Here is a 15,102-nt window from a genome sequence, read left to right on the forward strand (position 1 = left end):
CAGAACCCAAGAGGCGATTCACTGGATACTGTGGGATTCGGGATTCTTCAGAGGAAGCTTTCTGTGGTCAAAGAAGCTTGCAAAACGCTAGGCTAAATAAAGTTAAATGCTTGTGTTTTATTGTATTGTTTGTGGGCTTTTACCGAAGGATATCTCAAAGCCATCAGTGTGCTCATGTGTGTTGGCACTGGGGATGGAGATAAGAAATGATACACTATTAACATTTCCCAAACTTAGTTCACATTTGAATCCTTTTCTCCTGGAATGTCCATTAACTTTCCACAAAATCTTGCATTTGGGGAAGTATAGGTATTTCTGAGCTCTTAGGGGAATTCTGTATTTCAGAAGACTGCTAAACAATTAAAATTTTACATAACCAAAAATAAAATACCTTGCAATTTTTCTATTTTATTTGCCGTACATTTAACTCAGTATGTAGTATTTTATTCTTGACACCTATTTGAAGGCCTTTATTTACTAAACTATGTAAAGAATCTTGATCTAAAGTCCTGTAAAAATTCTTGAAAATGAAGTTTTAAAACTCAACCACATCCTAGAAAGGAGCTTCCTTTGTTATATAGAAACTAGAAACTAGAACCATTTTTAGTCAGATGAGCACTTCATTTTATACAGGTTTGGTGGTTGTTTGCTTTGTGCACAGTGCCTAATAAACCCTTGAGTTAATTGTTTAGAATGCAAAATGATTGGGAAAAGAGTGTTCACACACGTTCATAAAACTAAAGTGAAAAGAGAAGCCATTTTTTAAGCAAACATTTGATGGGTGAGTAGTTTCAAAGTCCACTAAATGTTAAGACTATGTGGGGGGCACACACAACTATTTTAGACTATTAAGACAACACATACGAAAGCAGTGCTTCAAAGTATCATAAAAGATACTCTAGATGATCCAACATTATTTCCAAACAGTAATTACTTCTCAGTGGGCAATATTTGAGTCATTGTACATGCATTTTCAAATTTACTGAAGTGCTAGAAAAATACAGTTGACGAGGGGCAACATTTATTGTTTCCCTTCTTTTAAATGTAGTTTTGGGAAGTTTCCTGGTGGCCTAGTGGTTAGGATTCTGGGCTTTCACTGCAGTGGCCTGGGTTCAATCCCTGGTCCGGGAACTGAGATCCTGCAAGCCGCATAGTACGCCCAAAATAAATAAATAAATACAAATTTTAAAAATAAATAGAAATAAAACAAAATGTTGATATTTAAATAAATACATAAATAAAAGTAGTTTTGGTCCTGGCATCCCCTTAGATTGGGAAATATAGCTAAGATGTTGGGATTCTGACCCCAAATACCTGAAAAGTTGCCTGGTTGAATTTGGTTGAGTTGGTTAAGAATGAGAGGTTTAATTGTTCTTATTTACCATAGAAAGGTTCTACTGCTAGGAGGGAAACTGAATATCCAAACCTTCTGGGTTATGCGTGATCCAACATCACATATATGAAAGGCATGGCATCATACAAAGAACATTTTCAAACAAAAAATAAAATATATGTCATATTTTCTTGTTTTCTATTTAAAAGTGACTACAGTGATGATGAAAACTTAAACATCTATTTTTGGCTCTTTAGAATACGGCCTACATGACACCATGGACCGAAAGCGACAGACTTATCTTCCCTAGCTATGTAGAAGGGAAATTTACCAAAATGTGTCTTTAAGTCATGGGAAAATAGCATTTATAAAACCATAAAAATGATTCTTTCAACACAGAAGTTCCCAATGAAGAACACCTGGAAAGTAGGGAAAGAACTTGGTCTCATATTACAAGCCTGGAATTTTTGGGGGGTCCACAGAAGGAAATCTGGAATGTGAGGGAGAGAACACCAGAGACAGTGGAACGTATACATTCCTATAAATCTCCAAGTTCTCTTGGGCATAAAGTGACTTCTACCTATGGCTGACTTAAATCGCCTTTTTAAATCAATTTTTAAAGTATACATACTTGGGACAATTGTTGAGATTTTAGAATAAAAGCATATAAAATTAAAATGTACTGTAAACACACCTCAGTTAAATACTGATACAATACCTTGTTTGATGTAGACAAATTTATGAATTCCTCAAGCAGAGTAATCAGTTGTAGTAAATATTGGCATATGTTACCAAAATAATAACAGCAACAAAAACAACCACATATAGAAGGCAATAACAAAAACAGCTAACATTAATTCAACATGTTGTGAGGCATTTGATTAATTTATCATATTTTCTGAATGAGAAGACACATGTCTCCATGCTTTGGTGCTTCTGAAATCAGGATTCATCTTACCATAAATACGTTTATTTAATGAGTTTTTTTCTCCCCCAAATCTATTAAATCAATGTTGTATTTTATAATCGTTGTGTTTTAAAATCGTGAAGTACAGTGATATTAATTTTTAACAAAGTTCATTACAAAGAAATCATGTAGTTGGCATACACAGGTAAAGCAGAGACATTTTAGTAGATGGTTGATTGTCTGATACCTAAAGGTAAAATGGCACAAAAATATTTTAGCATGCTAGTAAGAAGCACCAAGATAAAGATACTGCAGATGTAAAGGGACCTAAATGAAGAAAAACCTTAATCATTCTTTTAATTAAAAAAAATCATAGCATGTAGGAGAAGTTCGCTGGAACTTCTGCTGATTCACTTCCTCATCTGACAACCACATTCATGCCAAAAGAATCTTCATCTCAAATTATGAGAACGTTAATACACACAGGGTTCATTCATGATAGCTTGTGGCAATGTTAGTGATGATGCCTGGGAAAAGAAAGTAAGTTTTTACTTCCATTGCAACAATTACCAAGGGCAGTAATTTTTCTGGAAGGAAAATAAAAAGAGGCAGTAACTATGCCAATTGGGCTTACCCAAAAATATACCGATTATAAACTGATAAATTACAAAATTAAAAATCAAAAATTGGGACTTCCCTGGTGGCACAGTGGTGAAGAATCCGCCTGCCAGTGCAGGGGACACGGGTTCGAGCCCTGGTCCTGGAAGATCCACATGCCATGGAGCAACTAAGCCCACACACCACAACTACAGAGCCTGCGCTCTAGAGCCCGCCAAGCCACAACTACTGAGCCTGCGCGCCTAGAGCCGGTGCTCCCCAACAAGAGAAGCCCCTGCTTGCCGCAACTAGAGAAAGCCCACACGCAGCAACAAAGACACAACGCGACCAAAAATAAAAAAATTAATTAATTAAAAAAAAAGTCATCTTTAAAAATAAGTAAAAAATAAAATAAAAATCAAAATTTATGTATTAGAATTTAGGCATTAAAATGAGCGCTGATCTTCAAAGTATTCTCTGATTCTAATGCCGCTAGTTCACATGGAACCACTAGTAGGACCAGTTTTTAAACATCCCACAGGGCTAATTGTTAAGGCATAGAAGAGACTCAGTCTCATTATCCTGTGTTCACACATATGGTGTTGGTTGATCAAGAAAAAAGGTATGATCCCACTTGAGCACCCACATTATTCTCCACCCATGGCCCTCCATGACAATTGTCTGCTTCCAAAGCTGAAATGCACTGTCCTCTGCTGATAGTTGTTCTCCACTCTAAAGTCCCCTAAAGTTGGCTCTAGGAGGGCAGGACCCAGCACCCAGACCTGCCCCTGGCATTTAGCCAACACTCAGTGAATACTTGAGATGAATAAATGAACATTAGAATAGAAGGCAGATCTTTGGCTCCATTGAGGGTATAGAAAATTCTCTATACTTAGCTTTCCATTGAATTGCTACCTGTGATTATTCTGGAAGAATTCTAAGCCACAGCAGCATTATTTTTTCAAGGACATTATCTCTCAGTATGATCACTCTGAAAGGGATTTGCATATCTAAATTCTCATCTTGCTGTTTGGTTAAACCCATTTCTTTATTGTCATCTCTGTCATTTCAACTCCAAGACAAAGTGGGCAGTATTAGAGAACAGGATACCTGGATGGACAAGTCCAGAGGCAAACAAGCAAATAAAAACAGCTGAGAAATCAGCTGTTTACCAGAAACTCTCAGTAAATGTGAAAAGTTGGCAAATCTAACCACAAACACTACGTGTAAGATTGATATCAGAACCAAACAACATTCTGCGGCTACAAAAAAATTTTCAGAACATTTCCAGCCTGTCACAGAATGATTCAGTCAATCTGGGAAAGATACTGAGGCTGCATGGCTATGAATGATGTTCTTAAAAGTGAGAGTCTTGGAGCTATTAATTGAATATATGTCAACTAATTCGATAGGGCACTAACTAAAGTGCTGAAAATGTTCTATCCAGCCGTGACCATTTTCAATAGCATTAATGAGCTGATCTTACAATATACAGCACTGGCATCCCATTCCAAACCTTATTGACTAAGAGTATGCATGGGATGTTCACCCTCCTGCCCAGCAAATGGAAATGAAAATCTATCTAGATTACCATTGTCTGTACGATGAGCCACTAAGCCAGCATGGAAATTCAACTGATCATTCATTCTACAGGTATTTATTAGGAGATCACCAGATGCAGCTCTCTGCCAGCTGCTGGAAGAAATGAGATAAGGAGCCCAAAGAGTGTTAAGACACAGTGCCTGACCCTCACAAAGCTTACAACATGTTAGGAAAAGGAGTGAAACATTAATATGGGATTAAGTGAAGGAAAGGGTGATTTTATGACAGAAGCAATCAGTCCAAGAAAAAGCAGGAGGAAGAAAGGGAAGTGAAAGTGCGTTAGGATGCTCAGGGGAAAGATGCACAAAGGAGTGACACTTGACTTGAACGGTTCTGTAAATTTCATTTTTCTTTCTTTCTTCTTCTTCTTCTTTTTTTTTTAATACATTAATTTTCTTTCAAAAAAACACACAATTAGATAGACTGAGGGTTGGGGGAGGGTGGAGGACAGGGATTCTAGTGTAAGCTGGAGGGCAGCTCTGTTGCACCTGTCAATCTTGTTTATGCTGATGCAAGAATTCTTTCTCAACCAGGGCTATTCATAATAGCAATGACGAGTGTGTCTACTTTTCACTTGGGTATTTTCTTTGAAACTTCCCTGTCCTTGATGAAAGTAAGTAATGGTTGAAGGGGATTGTATATTTAGAAATAACTTCCACCACCTACCTTCTTTATTTAGGGATGTCACTTTCTATCCTAAATTGATTTGCTTTCTAGGCACGTAGAGCAAATACATACGTGGCAGTTTATGTACCTGGGCACATGACTGCATGTGGCCATGACCTTGTTTCACTTCTGCAAATGTCAGGAAAAAAATGCTACTAATTTCAGGATGACTTTCTTGGTCATCTGACCTTGTTCTTTCATCATATCGTGTTCTGGTAAGGAAAAGGGTTTTTGTTGATTGGTAGACTGGTTGGTTGGTTGATTTTAACTTACAGAAAGCCATTGTCGCATTTAAGCATACAAATATAATATGATTTTCAGATTAAGGGTCAGGCGCAGGCTTTGTTTAAACTTTTGACAGTTTGCCTTCTGGGATTACATCATCTGCTCTGTTGGTTGAGCCTTACAGCCTGGTCCAAGCACCTTTCCAAATTTGGAAACAGAGGTGTATGCCATCAGCCTTGTAAAGGAGAATGTTGTAATAAGTTCAGCCAGGATGTCCAAACCTCCTTGAACCCATCTCGTGGAAGGAGTTCTAGGAGTTTGCACTGTTTGCATTCCATATGCAAATAACCTTCAGACTGTGGCCCATGTGGCCAGGATTAGCATTCATGTTACTATTCACGGAGCCACTGAAGGTCAAGGACAAAGTAAGTACACTAACACTATGTGTTCATTTATAAGAGTTGTAAATTCAAGTTAGCTGAGGAAAAGTGGTCCAATGTACTGAAAAAAAAAAAGTATTTTACTAATATATAGAAGACAAAAATATCATAGGAATTAGTTAATGAAATATGACATAGTGAGAACAAAGAGATACTTAACATGCTTTTGAGTGGTGTCCAGAAAAAAAGAGAAAGGTCTTATTGTAGTCAAGAAATAATGGGTTATTCCAGAATCTAAACTACGTTACTCAGTGCACAAATAAAAAATAAATTTTTTAAATGATGATACAAACATACAAAGCAAAATTGTCAGGTCTACCTCTGTGAAAACTTTCTTCTATAGAAGACTAATGCTCCTTTACTTAAGACAAATGGTCAGTAGTGACAATGACTTCCTCCATGGGGAGACAAAGGAATTAGTATTTCATGGATCCATGAAAAAGTGTATGATAAAGGTTATTCATTTTCTAAAACTGGACTACCTCCATATAAAGTGAAAATAGAATAATAGGACAGAAACAAATGTTTCCAATTCAATAAGGAATAACGTGACGTTTGCTTAAGATTATATTGTCCCTCTATATAAATCATTATATAAATCTCCATGAACACAAATGTTACAAAATGAGATGCTAGTTTTCAAAATTACTAGTGAAACCTGGAACCGTTTACACAGTAACATGAAAACATTAAATTAAAAAAAATCTGGGTAATTAAGATAATTTTCCAAATTGGTGTAATCCCAAGAAGACCAGACACCTCTTTTCCTTCACATGCACATGGGAACTTGGAAACTACAAATAAATTTGCTGGCATCTCAACAACTGCTTGTGCTATTTTTATCATTGTTGTTTTTCTTTTAAAAATGTAATGAAAACTGATCAAAGCACCATTCGTCATTATGCTGATTGGGTTATGCAGATAAGATGCAAAGGAAGAACCCTAATACACACTGATGAAAGATAATGCAGAGGAATTCTATGGGGCCTCCATGGCAATCATTACTGAGCTCTTTCTGCTTCTAACTTTGGTGAATTCAGCCTCACTTTCCCTCCCTCCAACTCACCTTTTGCTGGTGAAGTTCCGGCCTGCTTCTCTTTATTTGGTTCTGTGTGGAAAGTACAAACACATTTTTAAAAGTATCTTAAAGAAAGCATTTTATTGTGTGATGAGCAACAGGGTGGAGGTGGGGAGAGAGGAAATTAATAACAGAACAGAGCACAAATGATGCTATATCCTCCTTTATTATGCTACACGTGAATTACAAATTGGGGAATTATAATGTAGAGTCACGTTAAACTTAATAAAAGTAGTTAACAAATCTGATCATTTTGGGGAAAAGTATACATGGAAACACGTAACAGATTTTGTTAAAATAGCTTAGCTATGCTGGGAACCTATTATAACATGCTGGTATGGAAATAGTATAAAATATAGATCACTTCATTTTAGATCCCAACAAGGGACAACTTCTTTTTTTTTAACTCATTCTTTTTTTTTCATTTATTTATTTTTTTATTTTTGGCTGCGTTGGGTCTTCATTGCTGCACACGGGCTTTTCTCTAGTTGCGGTGAGCGGGGGCTACTTTTCTTTGGGTGCGCAGGCTTCTCATTGCGGTGGCTTCTCTTGTTGCGGTGCGTGGGCTCTAGGTGCACGGGCTTCAGTAGTTGTGGCTCACTAGCTCTAGAATGCAGGCTCAGCAGTTGTGGCGCACGGGCTTAGTTGCTCCGCGGCATGTGGGATCTTCCCGGACCGGGGCTCGAACCCGTGTGCCCTGCATTGGCAGGCAGATTCTTAACCACTGCGCCACCAGGGAAACCCTGACATCTGAATCTTAATGAATTAATATGGATAATTTTAGCAGACTTTGGAAGAAGACTTGTTTTAGGGACAGGAGGTCAGTATTGTATAATGAATATGAAACGTGGCGTAACAAGGGAAACTTTATAGTGGCCCAATGACAGCTGCTGCTCTGAAGAGCAGAAGGGAAAGGTTATGTCAGTAATGGCCTGCAGGGTCTCAGTGACCTCAGTGCTGGCAAAAAATAAATCTGTATGTGCAAGGAGAAAACACACGAAAGAAGTTCCTAAGAAGAATGTCACACATCTTACATGGGTTTGAAAGAAAACTAAACTGGAACTTGTCCCTGTTTGAACGAACATGGCACTGAGCCTGTTTCATTTATTTTAACACACAGCAGTACTCTGCTTTACTATGGAAGGATTTTGAGTGTGTGAATCTAGTATTCTTAGCTGGACGGAGGGGATTCCTCTGAGCAGTTAGATTTCTCAAACTGCCCTCCCGAAAATAATCTCTAAAGCAGGAGAGCGTCATATCCTCTTATAAATTTCCATGCAAAAATACCAGCAACTGAAGCCTTATTCAATTCCTGTTTTCACCCAGGCTGGACTGGTCTATGGTGACCTCCTAGCCCTTGGCTTCACACCACATTGTCAATTCAACTAACCGGCATTAAGTCACATACCGCCTTGTGAGGTTCTTACGGTGGTGTCTGATGTTTCAATATTGTGTTTGTATCTTACTTAATTGTTCTCTGTGCTGTATTTCATTTCCTACTGGGTTGTAAGCAAACTGAATACAGGGAAATATTTCCTACTTAGAATTCCTCGACTACATCTGGTAGAGTACGTTTGCATCTAGCTATCAATAAGTATTTGATAGGTAGCTCTGTATCCTTCTGAAGGGTTAGAGTAGAAGTGTACACATGGTAAATAGCCTGTGAATAATACTTGAATGGATGCCAGTTTCTCATCTTGTTTAGGAGGAAGAGTGACGAGAGAGGGCACTTTGGTGCCTTCGTGGAAAATGCATGTAATTTTGGTTGCCCCCACCCGGGGGGCTGAGCAGACAAATGGTTCTGGAGATTCCACTTGGGCTTGCCATTCTTTTTTTAAATTTCTGGCTGCATTGGGTCTTCATTGCTGCATGCAGGCTTTCTCTAGTTGCGGCGAGCAGGGGCTGCTCTTCATGGCGGTGCGTGGGCTTCTCATTGCGGTGGCTTCTCTTGTTGTGGAGCACAGGCTCTAGGCATGCAGGCTTCAGCAGGTGCATCACACGGGCTCAGTAGTTGTGGCACATGGACCCTAGAGCACATGGGCTTCAGTATTTGTGGCACGCGGGCTCAGTAGTTGTGGCATGCGGGCTCAGTAGTTGTGGCGCACGGGCTTAGTTGCTCTGCGGCATGTGGGATCTTCCTGGACCAGGGCTCAAGCCGGTGTCCCCTGCATTGGCAGGCAGATTCTTAACCACTGCACCACCAGGGAAGTCCTGGGCTTGCCATTCTTCTAATCCTGTTCTCTTCCTTAGGTGTTGGTGGATATAAAAGCAGGCTTTACCTGTCGTGTTGCTGGGCACTACCTCTACCTGCCAAGGAGTTCACTGGAACTCTTTATTGCTTGCTTTTCTGTTGCCCCCTGCTGGACAACAGGGTACAAGGACTGGAGAAGTTGTCGCTGATGTTCAGCCTTGGAGGCCACCAAACCTTCCTGGAAACTCCCCTAGGAGGTGCTTGATGGTGACATAGTTCAAGTAAGGAAACGGCCGCTCATCTTCCAGGACTTAGGTAGGATCACCCCACTCTCACAAGAAAGATGTGGGCTTTGTTTGCCTTTAGTTATGTATGAAAAATCACCGTGAATCCTTCAGCCCCTTGGAGACTCAGCCTCCACAATGCTAAAGCATGGGCATAACAACAACTTTGGCATAACTTCAAAGGTCTTATAAGTATATGACGTGCCATCCAAGTCAGATTAACATAAGAAAGTTATATAAACACAAGGTATGGTTATTATTACAAACCTATAAGAACTGTGGTCATCCAACTTCTCCATGGGAGTTGGGTTAAAGTTCACAGCCTCAATGGAGGCCAACTCGTGCTGGGATGGATGTTCCGTATTTGCGGCCCAAACATATAAGGCCATGTTTTTACTCACCTTCCCGGGGTGGAGCTGGTGCTGGGGCCAGCACTTCATTTTCTGGAAATGTAAAGAGTAATGGAAGTGTTAGTCTCATTTATCCTGAGAAAAGATATTTTCCACAGCCCCAGGCTCTGTTCATCTCCAGGCAGCCATCTTCTCTGGACTGACGAGAAGAAAAGCATCAACTCAAGACACGCTGCCTTTTGGTGTATGGTGTGAGGTGAGGATCTAAATGTGGTTTGAAGATATGTGGACTTCCAGGAGGGGCAGAGTTTAGTGACGGACAGAGCGCAGGTAAAATGGGCGTGCAGACGTCCTTCCACTTAGTTATCCCCTCCGGCAGCAGGCGGGGCATTTAATACATTGAGCCTGTTTCCCTTCTCTGGAAAAATGGACACAACACCTATCTCATATGCATAGGGTTGCTGTGAGGACGAAATGAGACACAGCGAGTACCAAGCACGTCCCTTAGAGCCTAAGGTGCTCTGTAAATGAGACCCCACTTTCCCCAGAGTGCAAGGACAGTGCAGCATCTCTGACACCATCCTGCCCTCATGAGACATACTTTCTGAATGACGATGAGACCAAAGTCCTCTGGCTTTGCAGCGTTTCCTTTTATTACAAAGCAAATCACTTTTCAGAACCACTATGCTGTTCTGTGAAACAGAATCAACTCCCTTCACAGTCACAGTCATTTCTGGAAGTTTGTATGCCTGGAGCAGATTTTCGCCTACACTTATGCAAAGGTTTCATAGCTCTGGTTTTGAGGTTTTTATCCTAGGCTTTGGATATCCAGGATTATAGAGCAGTCTGGTGGTAAAGTCTGTTAAAGAAACTTTTTTTAAAGAATATACTATGTCCAAGTAGCTAAAGGCATATCCTATGACCAATGGGCATAGAAGTTCCGCTGCTGAATCCCCATGGATGCCCAGAACAGGGACTTAGTGATGGGTATGTGAGCCAGCTGCTACTACTCCAGGGCAGGAAGAGGCAGTTATTCAAGGTGATCTTTTTTTTTTTTTTTTTTTGGTGGTACGCGGACCTCTCACCATTGTGGCCTCTCCCGCCGCGGAGCACAGGCTCTGGACGTGCAGGCTCAGTGGCCATGGCTCACGGGCCCAGCCGCTCCGCGGCATGTGGGATCCTCCCGGACCGGGGCACGAACCCGTGTCCCCTGTATCGGCAGGCAAACTCTCAACCACTGCGCCACCAGGGAAGCCCTGAAGGTGATCTTTTTAAAAATATTTTCTGTTTGATAAGTAAATAACAAAGAAAAGTTTTTGTAGTATAGACACACTGCGGGATCCCAGGAGTTTTATCTTTGTCCAGATCTAGGATTTTCCACATTTTTTCCACAAGTGGCTCTTTCCAAGCAAAGAGGACAATACCTCACAACAAGTAGTTTGGCCTGAGAGTGGTCACTGCGCAGGCCAAGTGCCCCGCTTTAGTCTAGGCAGGCTGGGAGGAGACAGAAGCAGGGGTAGCCTGCACTGCAGCAGCAATCAGGGGAGGAGCGATGCAGGGCTGCCAGGAAACGGCAATGTCTTCTTTCATCACTAAATTTTTGTGCTGGGTACAAATTCCAATTTATTGTTTAAAAATACATGATCACCGTATTTTCACTCAGATGATCATAAACAAGTATTTACGATTTACTAATGGGGGGGGGTGAATCTAACCAAAGGAGAAAAGATGTATCACCTAACAGACAGGCAGAAGATAATGTGGTCAATGTGATGTGGTTTGAAGATACGGTGATAGCACGAGTGTCCCGGACATGGCACACCAGAAACACTTTCGTTTCTTTGCCACGTCATGAAAGGATCTTTCCTGCCAGTGTCAACCAGGAGACGAAACCCTCTGTCAAAGCATTTTATTTTCAGAGATTTGAGTGCAGCAATGGAAATCTCATACTGAGCTCTTGGCTTTGGGTGAGCTGGGGCTACACACAGGTATCAGAACACTGAGAGCAAGGAGCCTATTTCTTTGACACTCTATCTTTTGGACTTGGCCATTGTCATCCAATGTCCATGGACATCTTCCTGGTTCCCTTTAAGACAAGTTTCTCTGCCTTCCAGTCTCTTTTCCCACAGCTGCAGGTTTACTTATGCCACCACTGTGTTTCATCCTGTTATTCTACCCAAGAGAGTCCCTGTTACCTACTAGGTTAGGTCCACACTCTCCAGGTTAAGGGTCAAAGCCATTGTTGACAGGCACCTCCTGCCTCTCCCTCTTCTTAGTGACCCCAGTGGCTCCTGTTCTAGCGTTGGTTTCTCTGTTCACCTTCTGACCTTCCTGCCACTGAGAAGAGTGGTGATCTTCTCCCCAACAGACCTTCTGTTTTTCCTCTACATGTGATTGTGTCAGACAGATCTAGGTTCAAATCCTGACACTACGCCTTACGAGTTGTGTAACTGGGAACAACTCCTTAATCTCTGTCAATCTTGGTGTCCTCATCTGTGAAATAAGGATAACAAGATAAATGACCTCTTAGGGTGCTAATCCTATGTAAAATGCATAGCACAGTTCCTGGCGTGTAGGATAGAGCTCTATAATTTACAGCAATAACTATTACCATTATGAGTCTTTGGCAATCTTGGTCTGTCTTTTTGACATTTCTCTTAAGACTCTCAGAGCTGATTATTCCATTCTGTTCCCGTCCTTTATCCTGGAGTCATTCTGGGCCACCTCATGATACACTATTTATTTCCTAATTATTTTAAAAGTATTTTCCAGTTGTCTCCATATATTTGTGTTTCTCGTCCCTCCCAACTAAACAAAAACACAGATCTTTCATTCCTTTCCTGTCTCCCTGGTACTTCCTCTCACTGCTGAAACCATATTAAATGCAAAATGAATTGATAGAAAAGAATTACGAAGGGTTTCTTTGGTGTCTGTGTGTGAGCTATCAAATTGGCTATTCTTCCCCAGCATCTTTGGAAACAAAGGCTCATTTTGTAAGGGAAGCTGAGGTTGCTTAAAATCCTGTTTGGGGAAAAAAAAGGCCACGGGTGAATTCTAATCAAATGAAGAAAAGAGAACCTTGCTGGACACTGAAACTGTAAAAGTGCCCTGAATGTGAATTCTTCATTTCCATGGTGTCTATAGCCCTAGTGTTCTGTGTAACAAATCAGACCAAAATGAGAAGTTAAAGGGCTTAGTTCCACTTCCAGCAAATCCGCAGAACATCCATCGTTAACAGCCAACTGTATCAGACAGTCAGAACTACAGAAACACGATAGGGTATTAATGCTGCTACACTTTCAGGAGAGCTGCGACAAATACAAGTAGGCAAATGCCTGCCTGCCTGGTGAAGAGGCAGAGCCACAACTTCTCCTGCTTAAAATCATAGAATCCCCATTATTTGACAGCCAGTGAAGGAATAAATAAATAACAACCGTGTATGGGCACCCACTGCACGCACGACCTAGTGTGTATTAGTTCTTACAATCCTTACGACGCTATGCAGTCAGTACTAACACTATCCCCACTTTGCAGATGGGAACTGAGGCCCTGTGGGGTCCCACCGCCCATGAAGGGTGGAACCAGGTCGCTTAGAGTCAGCACCTGGCCTCTGCAGGTTGGGGCTGCATTTCCCTTCTCAGCTGCTCACCCTTGTGGAGGCAGAAGTGGGCTGATGGGCTTTTCAGAGATTTTCCTGCATTTTTTCCCTGCTGAATCGATCGGTCTGATTGTCATGGCCACAGAGTCTCATTTGGATGTTGCCCTATGGAATGGGGAGTGGAATATGCCTCAATTTCCTCATCTGTGTAATAGAAATAATAGCAAAGCCTATCTCAAGGTTTGCTGGCAGGAATGAAGGAGTTCCTGCAGGGGCAGGGAATGTGGTAAACGTCATATGTGCTTTCTCTCTCTTTTCATGGTTCTTATCATTATGATCATGATTTTACTGTGACATAACCTGGGAGAATGACACTCAGGTCTTTCCTCACATGCTACCCGCTGGGATTTGCCTTATTGCTAGGTCTGTGGGCTGCATCATGTTAGAACATGTTTGGAATTGGGGTCGGGGCTGAGGAAGCATCTGGGAAATGAACAGAGGAGGGAGGCCCCTCACTCTCCTACTGTAAAATGGTAATAATTATTATTTTGATGAGTTCTACATGCATTATAGAGTTTGGGCAATATAAATACATTGATCAATCAATCAGTCCTGGTGGGACAGAAAGGATAAGAAGATGAACTCTCAATAGACTTCAAGGCAGTTGAGCCAAAGAATTCCAGCTGTTCTAAATCTGGAGAGACGGGGGACCAGGTGTGGTGAAGGCCAAGCAGCACATGACTTAGACTGAAAATGAACCACTGTGGGTAAGTCTCAGGGCCTTGAGCTATTCCCCACTTTTGCCTTAAAATAACTGTTTATGCATCTCTCTCACTCATGTTTGTCTCTGACAGGCTCTGTCATGCCCAGCTTTGCCCACGCCTCTAAGAATCATCTGCATGTTCCCCAAATCCATGAGCTGCCTCTATAACAATAATTCATTCACAACAATTTCCAGTGTACCCCACTGAATAGGGACCAGAATCCATCGAGTCTCATTATGAATTTAACAAGGGTGGGGTTTATAAAGGTGGCTAAGATGAGATGCTTGTGTTTACGAATCTCACAGGTAGGGACTTCCCTGATGGTCCAGTGGCTAAGGTTCCGGGCTCCCAAGGAAGAGGGCTGGGGTTCCATCCCTGGTCAGGGAGCTGGATCTCACATGCCGCAACTAAGAGTCCACACGCGACACCAAAGATCCTGCATGCCACAACTAAGACCCGGTGCGGCCAAATAAATAAATATTAAAAAAAAATAAAAAAGACTCTCAGGTAAATTAACTGCCTTTTTCTATCAGTTTAGTTACCAAGCCAGGTGGTTTTCTCTCTCAAAACATTCGAGACTCAGCACCTCCACAGCCCCTCTTGTGCTTCTGAAACTGCTATGGGGAGACGAATCATCTAGGGATTTGGTCCAGTGCAGGTTCCGACTCTGGGGGTCTGCGGTGGGCTTCCAGATTCTGCATTTTTAACAGGCTCCCTGGTGATGCTGATGCTGTGGGTCCACGACCCACACTTTGAATAAGAATGCTCAGACTGAGCCTTCCATGTCATCAAATCCTCTCCCGTTCCAAATATGACACCGTTCACAGTACTTGGGAACTTCTCTTCTCTCTTTGATCACAAGCTTCTTGAGGACAAGGCCTGTCTCCTCCTCCTTTTCAAATTCTGCACAGCAGGTGCTCTGTAAATATAGTTGACTGGCAGGCCGTTCCTACCCGCACGAAAGCCCCTTCTGCCCGCTGCCAAGAAATCAAGAACCGTCCCCTGGCACTCCGAGGGCAGCTTTTTTCGTCTGCCTTCCCCACAGGGAATACTATGTCTCCCATTCG

General features: G+C 41.6%; 1 protein-coding gene across 4 annotated transcripts in view; it reads right to left on the reverse strand.

Annotated features, from left to right (window-relative positions):
- The window catches only part of MYBPC1 (myosin binding protein C1), a 125,707-nt gene that overhangs the window by 68,906 nt on the left and 41,699 nt on the right, over positions 1 to 15,102 (reverse strand). For all 4 annotated transcript variants that reach the window (XM_079937431.1, XM_079937430.1, XM_079937432.1 and 1 more), the window contains exons 3-4: positions 9,725 to 9,766; positions 6,837 to 6,878 (exon numbers count right to left, since the gene is read on the reverse strand). In XM_079937431.1, coding sequence (XP_079793557.1) covers positions 6,837 to 6,878; positions 9,725 to 9,766 — 84 coding nt within the window. The remainder of the gene's footprint in view (positions 1 to 6,836; positions 6,879 to 9,724; positions 9,767 to 15,102) is intronic.

Source organism: Stenella coeruleoalba (genome assembly GCF_951394435.1).
Source record: "Stenella coeruleoalba genome assembly, chromosome: 11".
In the NCBI taxonomy this organism is placed as follows: Eukaryota; Metazoa; Chordata; class Mammalia; order Artiodactyla; family Delphinidae; genus Stenella; species Stenella coeruleoalba.